Source organism: Rhinopithecus bieti, unplaced genomic scaffold (genome assembly GCF_001698545.2).
Source record: "Rhinopithecus bieti isolate Rb0 unplaced genomic scaffold, ASM169854v2 scaffold_57210, whole genome shotgun sequence".
In the NCBI taxonomy this organism is placed as follows: Eukaryota; Metazoa; Chordata; class Mammalia; order Primates; family Cercopithecidae; genus Rhinopithecus; species Rhinopithecus bieti.
In genome coordinates this window covers 277,960-292,751 of record NW_016823439.1, presented here as the reverse complement: position 1 = coordinate 292,751, position 14,792 = coordinate 277,960, and the positions used below count along the sequence as shown (strand labels likewise).

Genomic DNA, 14,792 nt, shown 5'->3' with positions numbered 1-14,792 from the left:
TAAATAAATAAATAAAATTTAAAATTATTATTATTATTTTATTTTTATTTTTTGATACAGGGTCTTACCCTGTTGCCCAGGTTGGAGTGCAGTGGTGCGATCTTGGCTCACTGCAATCTCCACCTGTCAGGCTCAAGCCATTCTCCCATCTCAGCTTCCTGAGTAGCTGGGATTTCAGGCACGCGCCACCATGCCCGGCTAATTTTTGTATTTTTTGTAGAGATGGGATTTCAACATGTTACCCAAGGTGGTCTCAAACTCCTAGGCTCAATTGATCCGCCCTCTTCAACCTCCCAAAGTGCTGGGATTACAGGCATGAGTCACTGTGTCCGGCCCACTCACCTCTTCTTTTTGGCTCTGTCATAATCCACCCAACATCCTTAGCCTCATTTACTCCTGGGGCAATGTTCCCGGTTCTGTCTCTCAACATCTGGTGCTTCATTGCCCCCACCCTCTCCTTCAGAGGCAGATGCAGACACACACACACACACACACACACACTCCTAGATTCTGGAGGAGAGAGTTTCCGGTGCTAAGGGTGAGTTTTGATTTGCACTAAGAACGCAAGTGAAATTCATTTACACTCCAAAAGAACTTCTAGAATCTAGAATGTAGAGTGAGACTCTTCCATGTCTTCACTTTTCACAGGGAAAATCATGCCAGATGGTCCTTCATTCCTTCCTGCCTCCCTGCTTTCCACAAACCTAAACTGAGCCCTACTGTGGGCAGGCACTTGGTGGGCACTGTGAAGTATTTCAACAACTTCAATTTCCCTTGTTCTCAAGGACTTTATAAGATAGTTTCAGAAATGACAGATTAATAACGTGAGGACAAGGAAGTTATCACAATGACTAAAAAAGTGATTTGCTATTTAGTCCTCTAAGGCAGAGGGCAATATAATTATCCTTAATGTACATTTGAGGAACTCAGACTCAGAGAGGTTAATGACTGGTCCAAGGTCACCCAGCTAGCAAGCAGTAGAACTCTATTTATGCCTCTCAGTGCCACTCTGTTAGGCCCAGTTCCGGTATTGTGGGAGGTTATTCCCTGACCATAGAGGGATGGGAAGGATTCCCCAAGCCAAAAGCAGGCAGAGACTCTGGCCCTCCTGTGCTGCCAGGCGGCATTTGCAGTGGAGGAGTGGGTAGAGAGGCCATTCCAAATGACTTGTCTTTAGATCATCACTTACCGGGACTACCTGCCCCTGGTGTTGGGGCCAGCAGCCATGAGGAAGTACCTGCCCAGGTACCGTTCCTACAATGACTCAGTGGACCCACGCATCGCCAACGTCTTCACCAATGCCTTCCGCTACGGCCACACCCTCATCCAACCCTTCATGTTCCGCCTGGACAATCAGTACCAGCCCATGGAACCCAACTCCCGTGTCCCCCTCAGCAGGGTCTTTTTTGCCTCCTGGAGAGTAGTGCTGGAAGGTAAGCGGGACCTAGGCCAGGAGCGAGTGGGCTGGCAGCTAAAGGTGGGGTGGGGGTCACCTTGGCTCTAGGGAGCTAGGGTGGGGAGCAATCTGCTTTCCTCCCATCTTGGAGATCTGGTCTGACTCTCCAGCCTCAGTTCCCCTGACTCTGCTTCCATATCTGATAATAAAGAGTGGGAGTGGGGATGGCTGTCAGAGGTAACTGGCTGCTTCCTATGTGTTGTGGCTTGCTGTGACCCAGGATGCCAGGGCCTGGGAGCATCGCAATCTTGCAAGTCTAAATGGCATAATCTCCTGAGATCTATATGTCCCTGGATCATGTAGTGACCGGTGAGGACCTGCTCACTGGAGCCACCTTGGTACCAGGCACTGCATGTGCCCAGCCCTCTTCTCGAATACTCCTGACCTTACCTGGACTTTTCCCTGACTCCAATCTGAGCTCTGATACTCATCCAGATACTTCCTTCCCCTGAGCTGGCTCCTCTGGTCCCCAGGTGGCATTGACCCCATCCTCCGGGGCCTCATGGCCACCCCTGCCAAGCTGAATCGTCAGAACCAAATTGTAGTGGATGAGATCCGGGAGCGATTGTTTGAACAGGTCATGAGGATTGGGCTGGACCTGCCTGCTTTGAACATGCAGCGCAGCAGGGATCACGGCCTTCCAGGTGAGGGGCTGCAAGAGTCTCCCCTGACACTCTCCTCCCCTGAGCTGCCTCCTAGGTAGCCCATCACTCCTCTTCCCACTCTATGGCCCCTGCCCTCTCCAGAGCATATTAGAGGCACTTTGCTCTCAGGAAGTAGTCTGAGACCTGGCCCCTGCCTTTCCCTGGACCCATCTGATCAATTTCCAGCTCCTCTCAGCCTCCTTTTGCATGCTGTCATTCTCATCTTAGGGGCATCATCATCATAATGATAACCCACAGTCTGAAAATCTGTCTCTGTCATCAATTCATTTTGCTTCATTGTACGTTAACTCTGGGGGAGGAGATTATTGTTGCCTTCATTTTACTGATGAGGCAACTGAGGCTTGACGAGATTCAGAAGCTGGACAGGTTCTTTAGTCAAGTCAGTGGCAAAGCTGAAATTTGAAGTCAGATTAGCCTAACCCCAAAGCCCGTGCCTATGTTATGGGGTAGCCCATGTGGCTGAGGCTCCTAGACACATTTCACCTCTCATGGGTCAGAGACAGACACATTGTGCTGTTCTGGAGGGGGACAAGGAGATGTCCCTATTCTTGGACCCAGCAGGAACTGTGGCAATTTAGGGTTTGCCTTACGGTAGGAGGGCAAGAGAAAGACAGAGATGGTCCCAGAGAGGCCCAGTTGTGCTCCTTGGTCGGAGCCAAAGGTTCAGGGTTCCCTGATGTGAGGTCCTTCCCTCCCTCTATGACCTGGGTTGTGTTGGGAAGGTGGGTTTTCTGGGCTGCTGGCAGATATGTGAATCTTCCCGGCTGTCTCCAACGACCTCCCCACCTTGAGGCAGAGGGACCTGCCCACAGCCACCTGTCCCCTCCCCTACGCAGGGTACAATGCCTGGAGGCGCTTCTGTGGGCTCCCGCAGCCCAACACGGTGGGCGAGCTGGGCACGGTGCTGAGGAACCTGGAATTGGCGAGGAAACTGATGATGCAGTATGGCACGCCCAACAACATCGACATCTGGATGGGCGGCGTGTCTGAGCCCCTGGAGCGCAATGGCCGCGTGGGCCCACTCCTCGCCTGCATCATCGGCATCCAGTTCAGGAAGCTCCGGGATGGTGATCGGTGAGGAGGGGCAGGCGGCGTGGGCCGCTGGGTGGCTGTGGGCCTATCCCTGACTCAGAGCCCAAATTTCCTCCCGTCAGGTGAAGGACTGGAGGGAATCAGTGATTTTCCAGTGTGTTCCAGGAATCCTCCAGATGCCCTGGAGTGCCTCTAATGTGCCCTGAACCTGTTGGGGGTGCAGCAAGGAGAGACCTGGACCCCTGGTTGTAAAGGGAGGAAGATAGAAAAATGCCACCCTTAGCTACTTATTCCCGTGGGTTTCACTGTGCAACCACGAGGGTGTCAGCCACCAGTGGGCAGTCCCCTCCCAGCTTTCCCACAGCTCCCCTTAGTGTCATTTCATCGTGGTCCTGACGTCTTCATGTCTAGTTCTTGCTTAGCCTGTACTGCACCTTTGGGAAAATTAGAAAAAGGTGGCCCTCTCTGGGTGGATGAATTATAAACCACCCCCAAGATTCTCTCCCACTCCTGTGGATGCAGCCCCTGGCCTGGGCACAGGGCTTCAGGAGTGTGTGTGGGCCCGGGTCCCCCTCCAGCGTGGCGCTCTGGAGGCTGCCGGGCTAGGGATAAGGGAAAGGCCACTGGGCAGCTGTGCTTTACTCTGCACAACGAGTGGAACATCACTTGTGTGAAGGCCCCTGGACTGCCCAAGGGCCTGGGGCCCTCCTGTGCTGCCAGGTGGCATTTGCTGTGGCCTTGTTATATCCAGGGAGCAGCACAAGCCCACCGATGCCCTGCCAGCCCAGAATATCCTCAGGCACAGTGTCCATGGGTGTTCCCCATGCAGGTTTTGGTGGGAGAACGAGGGTGTGTTCAGCATGCAGCAGCGACAGGCCCTGGCCCAGATCTCCTTGCCCCGGATCATCTGTGACAACACGGGCATCACCACTGTGTCTAAGAACAACATCTTCATGTCTAACTCGTATCCCCGGGACTTTGTCAACTGCAGTACACTTCCTGCATTGAACCTGGCTTCCTGGAGGGAAGCCTCCTAGAGGCTAAGTAAGGGGGTGCAGCAGTGAGGGGTATATCTGGGCTGGCCAATTGGAACCACGGCCAATTGGAACAATCTGGGCTGGCCAATCTCCTTGCCCTAGGTGAGCCCAGCCCTGTTCTGGGTGCAGCTGAGAAAATGAATGACTAGACATTCATTTGTGTGCTCATGTATCTGCAAAGTATATAAATTGGCATTTCATGTGTGTGTGTTGTCTGAACATGGGGAGTGTTTCATGGGTTATGTGTATGTGCCATTTATGTGAGTGTGTGTTTGTGCCGATGAGAATACTGAGTATGTGGAAGGCAGCAGAACGGACTGGTGAGGCGCACAGCTCAGGAATTAGACTGCTTGGGTTCCCATCCTGGCTCTGTGGCTTGCTAGCTTTGTGAACTTGAGCAAATTACCCTCATTAAACAAGAGTTTTCTTCCTTGTAAATTACATCTGCCATGGTTTCTTGGAGGGCCCACTTGTATCCTCTTGTTCTTCATTTATTGAGCACCTACTACATGCAAGGCACTGTACTGGGCATGAGAAACATATAGAGACAAGAAAGAGATACCAAAATGCCATCTGTGTCTCGGTTAGCAGAGCTGGACCAGTGGTGCCCTGGAGGGATGAGCCAGCCGCAGCTGGGCTCTGTGGTTGACTTATAGGCCCAGCCAGCCAGGCTCAGGCCATGGCTCCCCTTTTTCTTCCTCACCCTGATTTCTTGCTTATTCACTGGAGTCCTCCTGAAGAGGAACTGGGCCTGTTGTACTTTCTGTACCATTTATTTGCTCCCAATGTTTATGGTAATAAAGGCACCACCAATGGGGACCTCCACTCTGTCCGTGTCTGAGGAGGAACTGGCGCTTTTGCAGAGATTTACTCTGGGCTCTGCACTTGAACCAGTGTGGTCTGTGCTCAGGGCCCTGTGTTTCTGAACTGAGGGTGAGGGTGTCGGGGAGTTTTCCCTTGAGATCTGTACGTGCAGGGCAGTCATCTCTTGGAAACATGGAGGGCAGGGCACGCGGTGCAGACCCTCCTCCCTCACCTCCACCCCTGCCACCCTGCAGGGAACTGTGGTCACCAAGCCCTCATGTTTGTTAATTGCTCTAGCAAATGTTTGCTATGTGTTCATTCTGTGTCAGGCCTGTGCCAGGGGCTCGGAAGTGGAGGGGACAAAATGCTGTGTGGTAGGAGAGAAAGTGCAGGGACCTGGTGAGGAGGCAGGCCCTTTCCCGATGAGAGGGGCCTCTGCATCCTGCATCCCGGCAGCCTGGCACAGGGGTTCAGAGGCCCTCAAGACAGTAGACTCCTTCTCACTTATGGTGCACATGGCCCCTGGAGCAGTGAGAGCAGATGGCTGGGCCCAGAGAACAGGGCCAGCACTGAGGGAGGTGAAGGAGTATATTTCCCTAGTAGTCTTGCCTGGAGCTTGAACCCTGCATCTGACTGGAGGACTCCCTCCCTCTCCCCTTCCTTCTCAAATGTGGGGAGGGGCCGGAAGTGGTGTAGGATGGTGGAGTCTAATGTACTCATGGGGCCCTTGGTAACGTTAGGACCTCACTGTGGTAAGCAGCAGCATAAATACTGCTTGTCCTCATTTCCACGATGAGGAGAGGGCTGCTCAGAGGAGTGAAGCAACTCGTCCAAGGCCTGGCAGTGCCAGGCTGCAGCTGAGGTCATCTGGCTCCTGGGCTCTTCCCACAGGATGACTGGGTGTCTCCCACTCCCACCCCACCAGTCGGGGGATCTAGAGGCCCTGGCTGGGCTAATCTTTCCCAGAGGGTCATTTTAAAAGAAGAACATATGAATATGTATTGGGCAGAAGCTCAAGGAATGTTCTGGAAGTGCCCCTTCAGAGACATCACAGGATCCCAGGACCACTCTAGAAGACAGTATTTCTCAGAAGGGCCACTGGAAATGATATTAGCTTCAGCTGTGGGGGACCCAGGCTTGGTTTTCCTTCCTGTTTTATCCCTTGGCACCACCACCTACCATCCCCCCCACGCCCTCTCTCTTGCTACTCCACAGCCAGTGCTTCTTTTCCCCAGGAGCCCCCGCCCCTCCCCTTTCTTTGAGAGCTCTTAGAAATCCCACCAAACCATCCCCTCTCACCCCAAGACCCATGTACACGCCATCTCAGTGGTAAGACGTGTATGGCCTATAAACATCTAGTTACTTATTTGGCAGTGATTCCAAAGTCCGCTTTGCATCTTTAGTCAGTCATCAGATGTTTTTGAGCACTTCTAATGTGCTGTGCACCATGCTAGGTGCCACGGGGAACCCTCGGAGGCAGGCTGACGTCCTGGACTAGGGAGCTTACGATCTAGGTGAGAGGACAGGAGGAAAGATAAAGGTCAAGGACCAAGACTTGTGGAGGGAAGAGGACAGGTAACATTCAGCAAGCTGGAGCAGAAGCGCACCTCAGAGGGGCTAAGTCTTGACAGAAAGGAGAAGCCACAGGAGCCGAGTGTAAGAGCTGGGAGGGCTGAGGCAGTCACCCTGGGGCCTGAGCAAGCTGTTCACCCAGGGATGTAGAGAAGCCCAGCTGCAAAGAAGGGCTGGGACTTGGGTGTGGAGCTCTAAGGGACCAGGTCATTGAACTTGCTTGAAATGGCCCTGTGGACCAAAGGAAACTTTTCTGTGCAGCGCAGGCGGTATTGGAGCCCAGGCCCCTAATTCTTCACTGAGGCCCAGGGTAACAGGTCCAGCTTGTCGATGGCTGAGCAATCCACGAAGTCATAGGGGTAGCTGTTGGCCTGGAATGGGTCCCGTGGGACCTTGGTGATGTGGGTGTTGTCACAGACAAGGCGTGAGAAGGAGAGTTTCCGTAGAGAGTCCTTCTGCTCCTTCGTGAAGACCCCAGGGTTTTCCCACCAGAACCTACAGAGACAGAAGTAGAGTCACTCCACAGTCTGGCCGCTGGCCCCTCCCCACTGTGTCACAGGGGAAGGAAAGGGTCACAGGAACCATGAAAAGCCCTACTCACACTGAGATCTGGAGTCAGTGCTTATGCAGGACGTTGGGACACCCCTCTTGGAGAAGGGCCTGCCCTGCCCTTCCCTCCCTGGCTGAGGACGCACTTGCCTGTCTCCATCGCGGATCTGCTGGAACTGCCTGCCCAAGAGGCAGGCCAGGAGAGGTCCCACCCGACCCCTTTCCACCAGTGGCTCAGCAATGGCCCCTATCCAGATGTCGATGTTGTCAGGGGTCCCGTAGAGACCCAGTAACTTCTTGGCCAGTATCTTGTTTTTCAGCACTGTGTTCAACTCCTCTAGTGTCTGCGGCTGTGAGAGGTCGCAGAAGGCTCTCCAGGAATTGTACCCTAGGGTGGAGAGGCTGAGGCTGTCTCATCCCAGGGACTTCCTGTTCACAGCCCCCTTTGGAGCCATGTCCACTCCAGCTCTATCAGCCCTGGAAAGTCTGGTCTTACAGCCTTTGAGATGGGGAAAGAGGCAATCCATTGTTTTTTATTTGCACTTCAATCTTGAGGGGGCTAGTTGGTTAAGTCCTTTGTAACCACTAAGTAATCATGAAAGCTATGTGGTACTTACTATGAGTTCAGGCACTATTCTAAGCACTGTGCAAATATGTAACTGAAGAACAGAAATGTTAACTAATTTGCCCAAAGTCCTGTAACTAGTAAATGGCATAGGTGGGATCTGAACTCAGGCAGTCTGGTTCTTAATTAAACTGCCTTTCATGGGGACAAAAGAAAGGTCTAACAGTCACTGGTTTCTCTCTAGTTTTCTTAATGTTTTCAGGGCTTTTAAACTGTTTTTAAAGTTAGTTGGTGATCTCTTTTTCATTTAAGGAATGCCAAGATAGTACCAGATATATGTTCTTTTCTCTGCATTAGGGGAAATGGAAGATTCTGCTTCATAAAGGAACAAAGTGGGTTTTAGAAATGGCCTGGGGCTGGACATGGTGGCTTGCACCTGTAATTCCAGTGCTTTGGGAGGCCAAGGTGCTTGAGGCCAGGAGTTTGAGACCAGCAAGACTATGCAACATAGCAAGACTATGTCTATATTTAAAAAAAAAAAAAAAAAAAAAAAGGCTGGGCATGTGGCACACCTTAGCCATACTCTTGGTAGTTGCTTAAGCAGGAGGATTACTTGAAGCTAGTAGTTTGAGCTGCTGTGAGCTATGGTTGGCACCACCTGTATCTAGCTTATGCCAACAGAGCAAGCCCGTCTCAAAAAAAAAAAAAATAAACAAAAAAAAAAAAAAAAAAAAAAAAAAAACCCCCAAAAACGAAAAAAACTGGCCTGACTTTTGTTTCAGAATTGATCTGATGATCAGATCCTCAGGGTTATAGAAGAGAGTCTCCAGGAGCCCTAGAAAGTCAGCTAAAATTTCCCCGGTGCAGGCCAGACTTCAGACCCACTCACCAGGTTGCCCATGGTCCCGGCAACGCTGTGTGTTGATGGCAGCCAGGTCAAAGCCATGGATCCTGTGAGTTGGCTGGAAAAGCTTGTTGCGCAGCTCTCCAGTCATCATTTTATTCTGTTTCATCAGCTTGGATTTCTTGGCCAGCAGGCCCCGCACCAGAGGATCAATTCCACCTGTCAAGGGAGACCCAGAAGCCACGCTTAGGATGAGGGCAAGGTGGGAACATCATCCATGGCTTGCCTCTGCCTCCACCAGACATTTTCTCTTGGTTGAATGTGGGTCAGCTGGACATCCCAGGCTGGAAGGAGGGAGAGAACAGCACAGTGCAGCCTGAAGGGTACGCTCAGGAAGACTGGGGCATCCAGATTGTCTGCTGTGGGGGTGGGCAGAAAGGGGCATTCATGGGATGATTGCATGAATATAAACATTGAGATAGTTTTTGGCCATGCATGGTGGCTCATGCCTGCAGTCCTAACACTTTGGGAAGCCACGGTGGGAAGATTGCTTGAACCCAGGAGTGTGGGATCAGCCTGGACGACATGGCAAAACCCCGTCTCTAAAAAGAAGGCAAAAAAATTGGCCGGGTATGAGGGTGTGTGACTTGTAGTTCCAGCTACAAGGGAGGCTGAGGGAGGAGGATCAAGTGAGCTCAGGAGGTCAAGGCTGCAGTGAGCCAAGATTGTGCCATTGCACTCCAGCCTGGATGACAGAATGAGACCCTGTCTCAAAAAAAAAAAAAAAAAAAAAAAAAAGATATTTTAAAGCCCTAGTTCATCGAGTCAGCTTTTCTTCCATATGTTCAGCTGAGGAACATTGCATAATGGGAAAAGGTTACATAAATCTCAAGGAAATGGCCTTGACTTGTTAGGCTTTAAGTAAAGTTAATTTCAACACAACATAGCCTAGGGATAAAGGAAAGTTGGGTCCAACCTCTGGCACCTCTATGAAGTGAAAAACTCTAGAGGAGATAAAAGAGCAATGTATTTACCAAACCCATGAACTCTTTCTGTAGGAGTCAGAGCCTAGGGCAGGGGAAGGAGGTAGGGAAATCCCAGTCACCTTAGAAGCCAAGAGGAAAGAAAGAATAACTAATACTTATTGATCACCTCCTGTGTGTCAGGAACCATTGTAGGGTGCTCCACATGTATATCTCATTTAATGTTTTGGATAGCCTCGTGCAATGGGTACTATTATTGTCTCCATTTTATAAATGAGGAAACTGAGGCTCAGTGAGGTGAATTCACTCACCCAAGGTCATGTAAAAGTGCTTGGAATCTGACTTCCAAGACAAGTTTCCCTACAATAGGCTGCAGAGTGGGAGACCCAGGTGACAGTACTTCCCTGAAAGGGCATACCATCTTTGACCATCCTCCAAGTGTTGAAGAAGAGGGTGTGGAGGGGGAGTTCTGGTTCTGGCCCCCATGGCTGATAATTCTCATCCAGGCGGGACACAGAAGAGGGGACCTCCAAGTGGCCAAAGCGGAAGGCGAAGGTGAAGACATTGGAAATTCTGGGATCCACAGATTCATTGTAGCCTTGATATGGGGGTATCCACTTCTGCATGTAGTCACCTAGCAAAATGGGTAGGTAGTCCCTAAAGGTGATAATCTGGAGGGAGAATAAAATCAAGAGGAAAGGGTGTAAGAAGGCTGAAACCTCTGCAGAGGGAGGCTGTGAAAGAGCTGCAGCCAAGAGTGATGAGCTGTTGAAAATCAAGGATGGCAAATGGATAGCATATGTGCCCAGTCCCATTCCTATGATCATAGCAGACATTGCTAATCAATCATGACATTTTTTCTGTTGATCTCTTATGATTTGTCTCAACATAGGCTTTACTAATCAGTCATTTGAATTTGGCATATGAAACATACTCTCTTTGTCATCTTTGCGCTAAGTTTATGACCTTGATGCTAAAGTGACAGTCTTTGTGTGTCACTTTAATGTAACAGTGTCAGGGCAAGAGGAATGATAAACCACAGGAATGATTCAGGGGCAACTGAGGAAAGTTCATCCAATCTCCAATTCTGAAAGAAATACAGCAGAATGGAAAGACTGGTTTCTGGTTTTCTTTTACATAAAAACACAATGAACTGCCACAAATAAAAAATCTTCAGAAAAGAAAAATGCCTCCACATAACCTAATAATTATATTAATTTTTATTCTTGTAGTCTTTGCCTATATGTTACCCACTTTTACATAGTTACAATCCTATAGAATGCATACCTGTGCATTCTGCTTTTTCACTTCACGTTTTCCACATTTCTATCTAGCTTTCACAGTGAAGCCCTGTGTCTCTTTGCTCTTAACCCAGTGCCATTAGGAGCTCAGGTGCAGCAGTTCCTGTTCCCCTAGAAGGTTGCTCAGCAACAGCAGCCAGTCAGGGAAGTACTTTCCTGCCTTGCAGACAGCACCAGCAGGGATTGAGTGGGAAGCCCCCAAACACCAGAAGAGTGAAGTAGACCAGAATAGCATTGCAAGGCTCAGGAAACTAAGGTTTGGTGGACCTAAAGCCCACAAAAGCAGTCCAGAACCTACATGCTAAATCTAAACAGGGTAACTATGTGCTAACATAGAAGTGCTTTTTTCTTTCTTTTTTTTTTTGACAGGGTCTCACTTTGTCACCCAGGCTGGAATGCAGTGGTGCCGTCTCAGCTCACTGTGGCCTTGACCTCCCTGGTTTAAGTGATCTTGCCTCAGCACCCCCAGCTAGCTGAGACCACAGCTGCATGCCACCAAGCCCGGTTAATTTTTGTATTTTTAGTAGAGACGGGATTTCACCATGTTAGCCAAGCTGGTCTTGAACTCCCAACCTCAGGTGATCCACCCGCCTGGGCCTCCCAAAGTGCTGGAATGACAGATGTGAGCCACTGTGCCTGGCCTAAAATAGAAAATTTAAATAGGATCAAGGGTCTCCTAATATAGTAACCAAAATGTCTAAGATACAAATGAAAATCATTCATAATACCAAGAACCAGAAATGCCACGTTTTTAGTAAAAAGGACAATCAACTGATGCCAAGGCTGACATGAATCACATGCTATAATTATCTGATAAAAATTTTAAAGGCAGCCATTATAAAAATGCTTCAATAATCAATTACAGATTCTCCTGAAACAAATACAATATCACAGCAAAGAAGTAGAAATTATAAAAAAGAAACAAATCAAAATTACAGAATTGAAAATACACTAACTGAAATTTTTAAAAAGCTTGAATAGACTCAGTAACAGAGTAGGAATGACAGAGGAGAGAATTGGAGACAGATCAACAGAATTTACTCAATCTGAACAACAGAAAGAAAATAGACTTTAAAAATTGCTCAAACAAACCAGAGCCTCCGGGTTCTGTGAGACCATAACAAAAGATCTGGCATTCTTATCAATGGAGTCCCAGAAATAGAGGAGAAAGGGGGTGAAACTGAAAAAGCATTTGAATAGTGCCTGAAAATTTCTCAAAATTGGTGAGAGGCACACATTTACAGATTCAAGAAGATGAATGAATCCCAAACAGGATAAACATAGTGAAATTCACTCCAAGGCATATAATTAAATTTCTGAAAACTAAACATAAAGTATTAAAATAGTCAAAGAGAAATGACACAGTACCTATAAAGAAACACCAATTCAAAGAATGGTAAACGGCTGGGCGCAGTGGCTCACGCCTGCAATCCCAGCACTTTGGGAGGCCGAGTTGGGTGGATCACCTGAGGTCAGGAGTTTGAGACCAGCCTTGCCAACATGGCAAAATCCTGTCTCTACTAAAAATACAAAAAGAATTATCCAGGTATGGTGGTGCGCATCTGTAATCTCAGCTACGCGGGAGGCTGAGGCAAGAGAATCGCTTGAGCCCGGGAGGCGGAGGTTGCAGTGAGCTGAGATGTCACCACTGCACTCCAGCCTGGGTGACAGAGAGAGACTCTGTCTCAAAGAAACAAAAACAAAACAAAACAAAACAAAAAAACAAATATCGGTGAAGCTCTCATCTGAAACCATGGAAGCCAGAGGAAGTGGTGCCACATTTTTCATGTGCTGAAAGACAAAATCTGTCAACCCTGAATCCAATAGCTGGTGAAATGATTCTTCAGGAATAAAGAGGAAATAAAGACGTTCTCACACAAAGGAAGACTCAGAGAATTTGCTGCACACGGACCTATCCTTAAACCATGGCTAAAGGAAACTCTCTAAACACGAAGAACGGGAACAGAAGAAGGACAGGACCCTCAGAAAGGAAAGAAGAACAATGTTATGGGTAAAAATAGAAGTAAACATCAATTCTTTTCCACTTCATGATTTTTTTTCATTATATTTTATGGTTGACGCACCATCTGATGTGGTATAAAATGTACTTAGAAGAAATGCTTCAGACAATTATATTTCAAAAGTGAGGAAGGTGAAGGGACCAAATGGAAGTAAGTTTTCTACATGTCACTTGAAATGATAAAGCACGACACCAATAGGTTGATACATCGTAAATCCATATCTCTTTCCCTTTCTTTTTTTTTTTTTTTTTTTTTTTTTTTTTTTGAGGCAGAGTCTCGCTCTGTCGCCCGGGCTGCAGTGCAGTGGCCGGATCTCAGCTCACTGCAAGCTCCGCCTCCCGGATTTACACCATTCTCCTGCCTCAGCCTCCCGAGTAGCTGGGACCACAGGCGCCCGCCACCTCGCCCGGCTAGTTTTTGTATTTTTAGTAGAGGCGAGGTTTCACCGTGTTAGCCAGGATGGTCTCGATCTCCTGACCTCGTGATCCGCCCGTCTCGGCCTCCCAAAGTGCTGGGATTACAAGCTTGAGCCACCGCGCCCGGCCTCTATCTTTATTTCTATATCTGTCTACCTATCTATCCTGAGAACAACCACTAAGAAAATTATACAAAGCAATATGTGATCAACTGGACCTTTAAAAAATGTTCAATTAACCCACAGGAAAGCAAGAAAAGCAATATCAGAGGAACAAGAAACAGAAGGAACAAACAGAAAACAAATAATAAAATGAGAGCTATTGGAAATTTAATACCTAACATGTTAATAATTACTTTAAAGATAATTTAAAAGTAATGATTACTAAAGGTCAGAGATTGGTGGAGTATATTTCTCTTCCTTTTTTTTTTAAGTGACCCAACCATATGCTGTCTAAAAGAAACTCACTTCAAACATAATGACATAGGTAGGTTGAAATTGACGGAATAAGAAAGATCATGGAGACATCAATTTTTAAAAGCAGGGGTGACTATATTAATATCAGATAAAATTGACTTCAGAGGACAAAAGTGGAAATTACATAATGAGAAAAGGATCTATCCATCAAGAAGATGAAGCAGTCCTAAATGATACGGATCAAACAACAGCATTTAAAGCTTTAAAATACATGAAGCAAAACCTGACAGGACTGGAAGAAGAAATAGGCAAATTCTCCTTTATAGCGAGGGATTTCAACACCTGACTGTTAGTAAATGGGAGAATTACTAGACAGAAAATTAGCTGGAGTACAGAACTGAATAGCACCATCAACCAACAGATCCAATCGACATTTACAGAGCATTGCATTCAACAACAGCAAGATACACATTATTTTTAAGAACTCATAAAATAGTCAACAAGATAGTCCACAGCAGGGTTTTATAAAACAAATCTTAACAAATTTAAAATAATTGAAATCATACAGAGTATAGTTTCTGATCATGATGGAATCAAACTAGAAATCAATAACAGGAAGGCAACAGGAAAATCTACAAACACTTGGAAATTAAATAACACACTTCTAAATTATACATAGGTTAAAGATGAAGTCTGAAAGGAAATTTAAAAAATATACACTGAATGAAAATGAAAACACAATATATCAAAATTTGTGGGAGGCAGTCAACTCAGTGCTAAGAGGGAACGTTATAGCACTGAATACATTAGAAAATAGAAAAGATTGCAAATCAGTCATCTAAGTTTCTACTTTAAGAAACTCAAAAAAGAAGGGCAAAATAAATCCAAAGCAAGCAGAATAGTCTAAAGGATAAAAATCATATGATCCTATCAATTGATGCAGAAAAACCATTTGATAAAGTTCAACATCTATTCATGATAAAAACTCTCAGTACACTAGGAATGGAGCAGAACTTCCTCAATCTCATAAAGGGCAACTACAAAACATTTATAACTAATATTATACTTAATAGTGAAAGATTGAATACTTTCTCGATTGGGAAGACAAGGATGCCTGCTTTCTTACTATGT

General features: G+C 47.3%; 2 protein-coding genes across 6 annotated transcripts in view; one reads left to right on the top strand and one right to left on the bottom strand.

The window, feature by feature from the left end:
• Positions 1-4,628, top strand: part of MPO (myeloperoxidase) — an 11,024-nt gene extending 6,396 nt beyond the window's left edge. For both annotated transcript variants that reach the window (XM_017861611.1, XM_017861610.1), the window contains 4 exons: positions 1,178-1,433; positions 1,930-2,100; positions 2,958-3,195; positions 3,983-4,628. In XM_017861611.1, the coding sequence (XP_017717100.1) occupies positions 1,178-1,433; positions 1,930-2,100; positions 2,958-3,195; positions 3,983-4,190 (873 nt within the window). In that variant the 3' untranslated portion in view covers positions 4,191-4,628. The remainder of the gene's footprint in view (positions 1-1,177; positions 1,434-1,929; positions 2,101-2,957; positions 3,196-3,982) is intronic.
• A 1,707-nt stretch (positions 4,629-6,335) lies between these two features.
• The window catches only part of LPO (lactoperoxidase), a 37,552-nt gene continuing 29,095 nt past the window's right edge, over positions 6,336-14,792 (bottom strand). For 3 of the 4 annotated variants that reach the window (XM_017861612.1, XM_017861614.1, XM_017861615.1), the window contains 4 exons: positions 9,926-10,178; positions 8,570-8,743; positions 7,266-7,503; positions 6,336-7,061 (listed from right to left, as the gene is read on the bottom strand). In XM_017861612.1, the coding sequence (XP_017717101.1) occupies positions 6,854-7,061; positions 7,266-7,503; positions 8,570-8,743; positions 9,926-10,178 (873 nt within the window). In that variant the 3' untranslated portion in view covers positions 6,336-6,853. The remainder of the gene's footprint in view (positions 7,062-7,265; positions 7,504-8,569; positions 8,744-9,925; positions 10,179-14,792) is intronic. The other variant, XM_017861613.1, reaches the window with a different exon arrangement.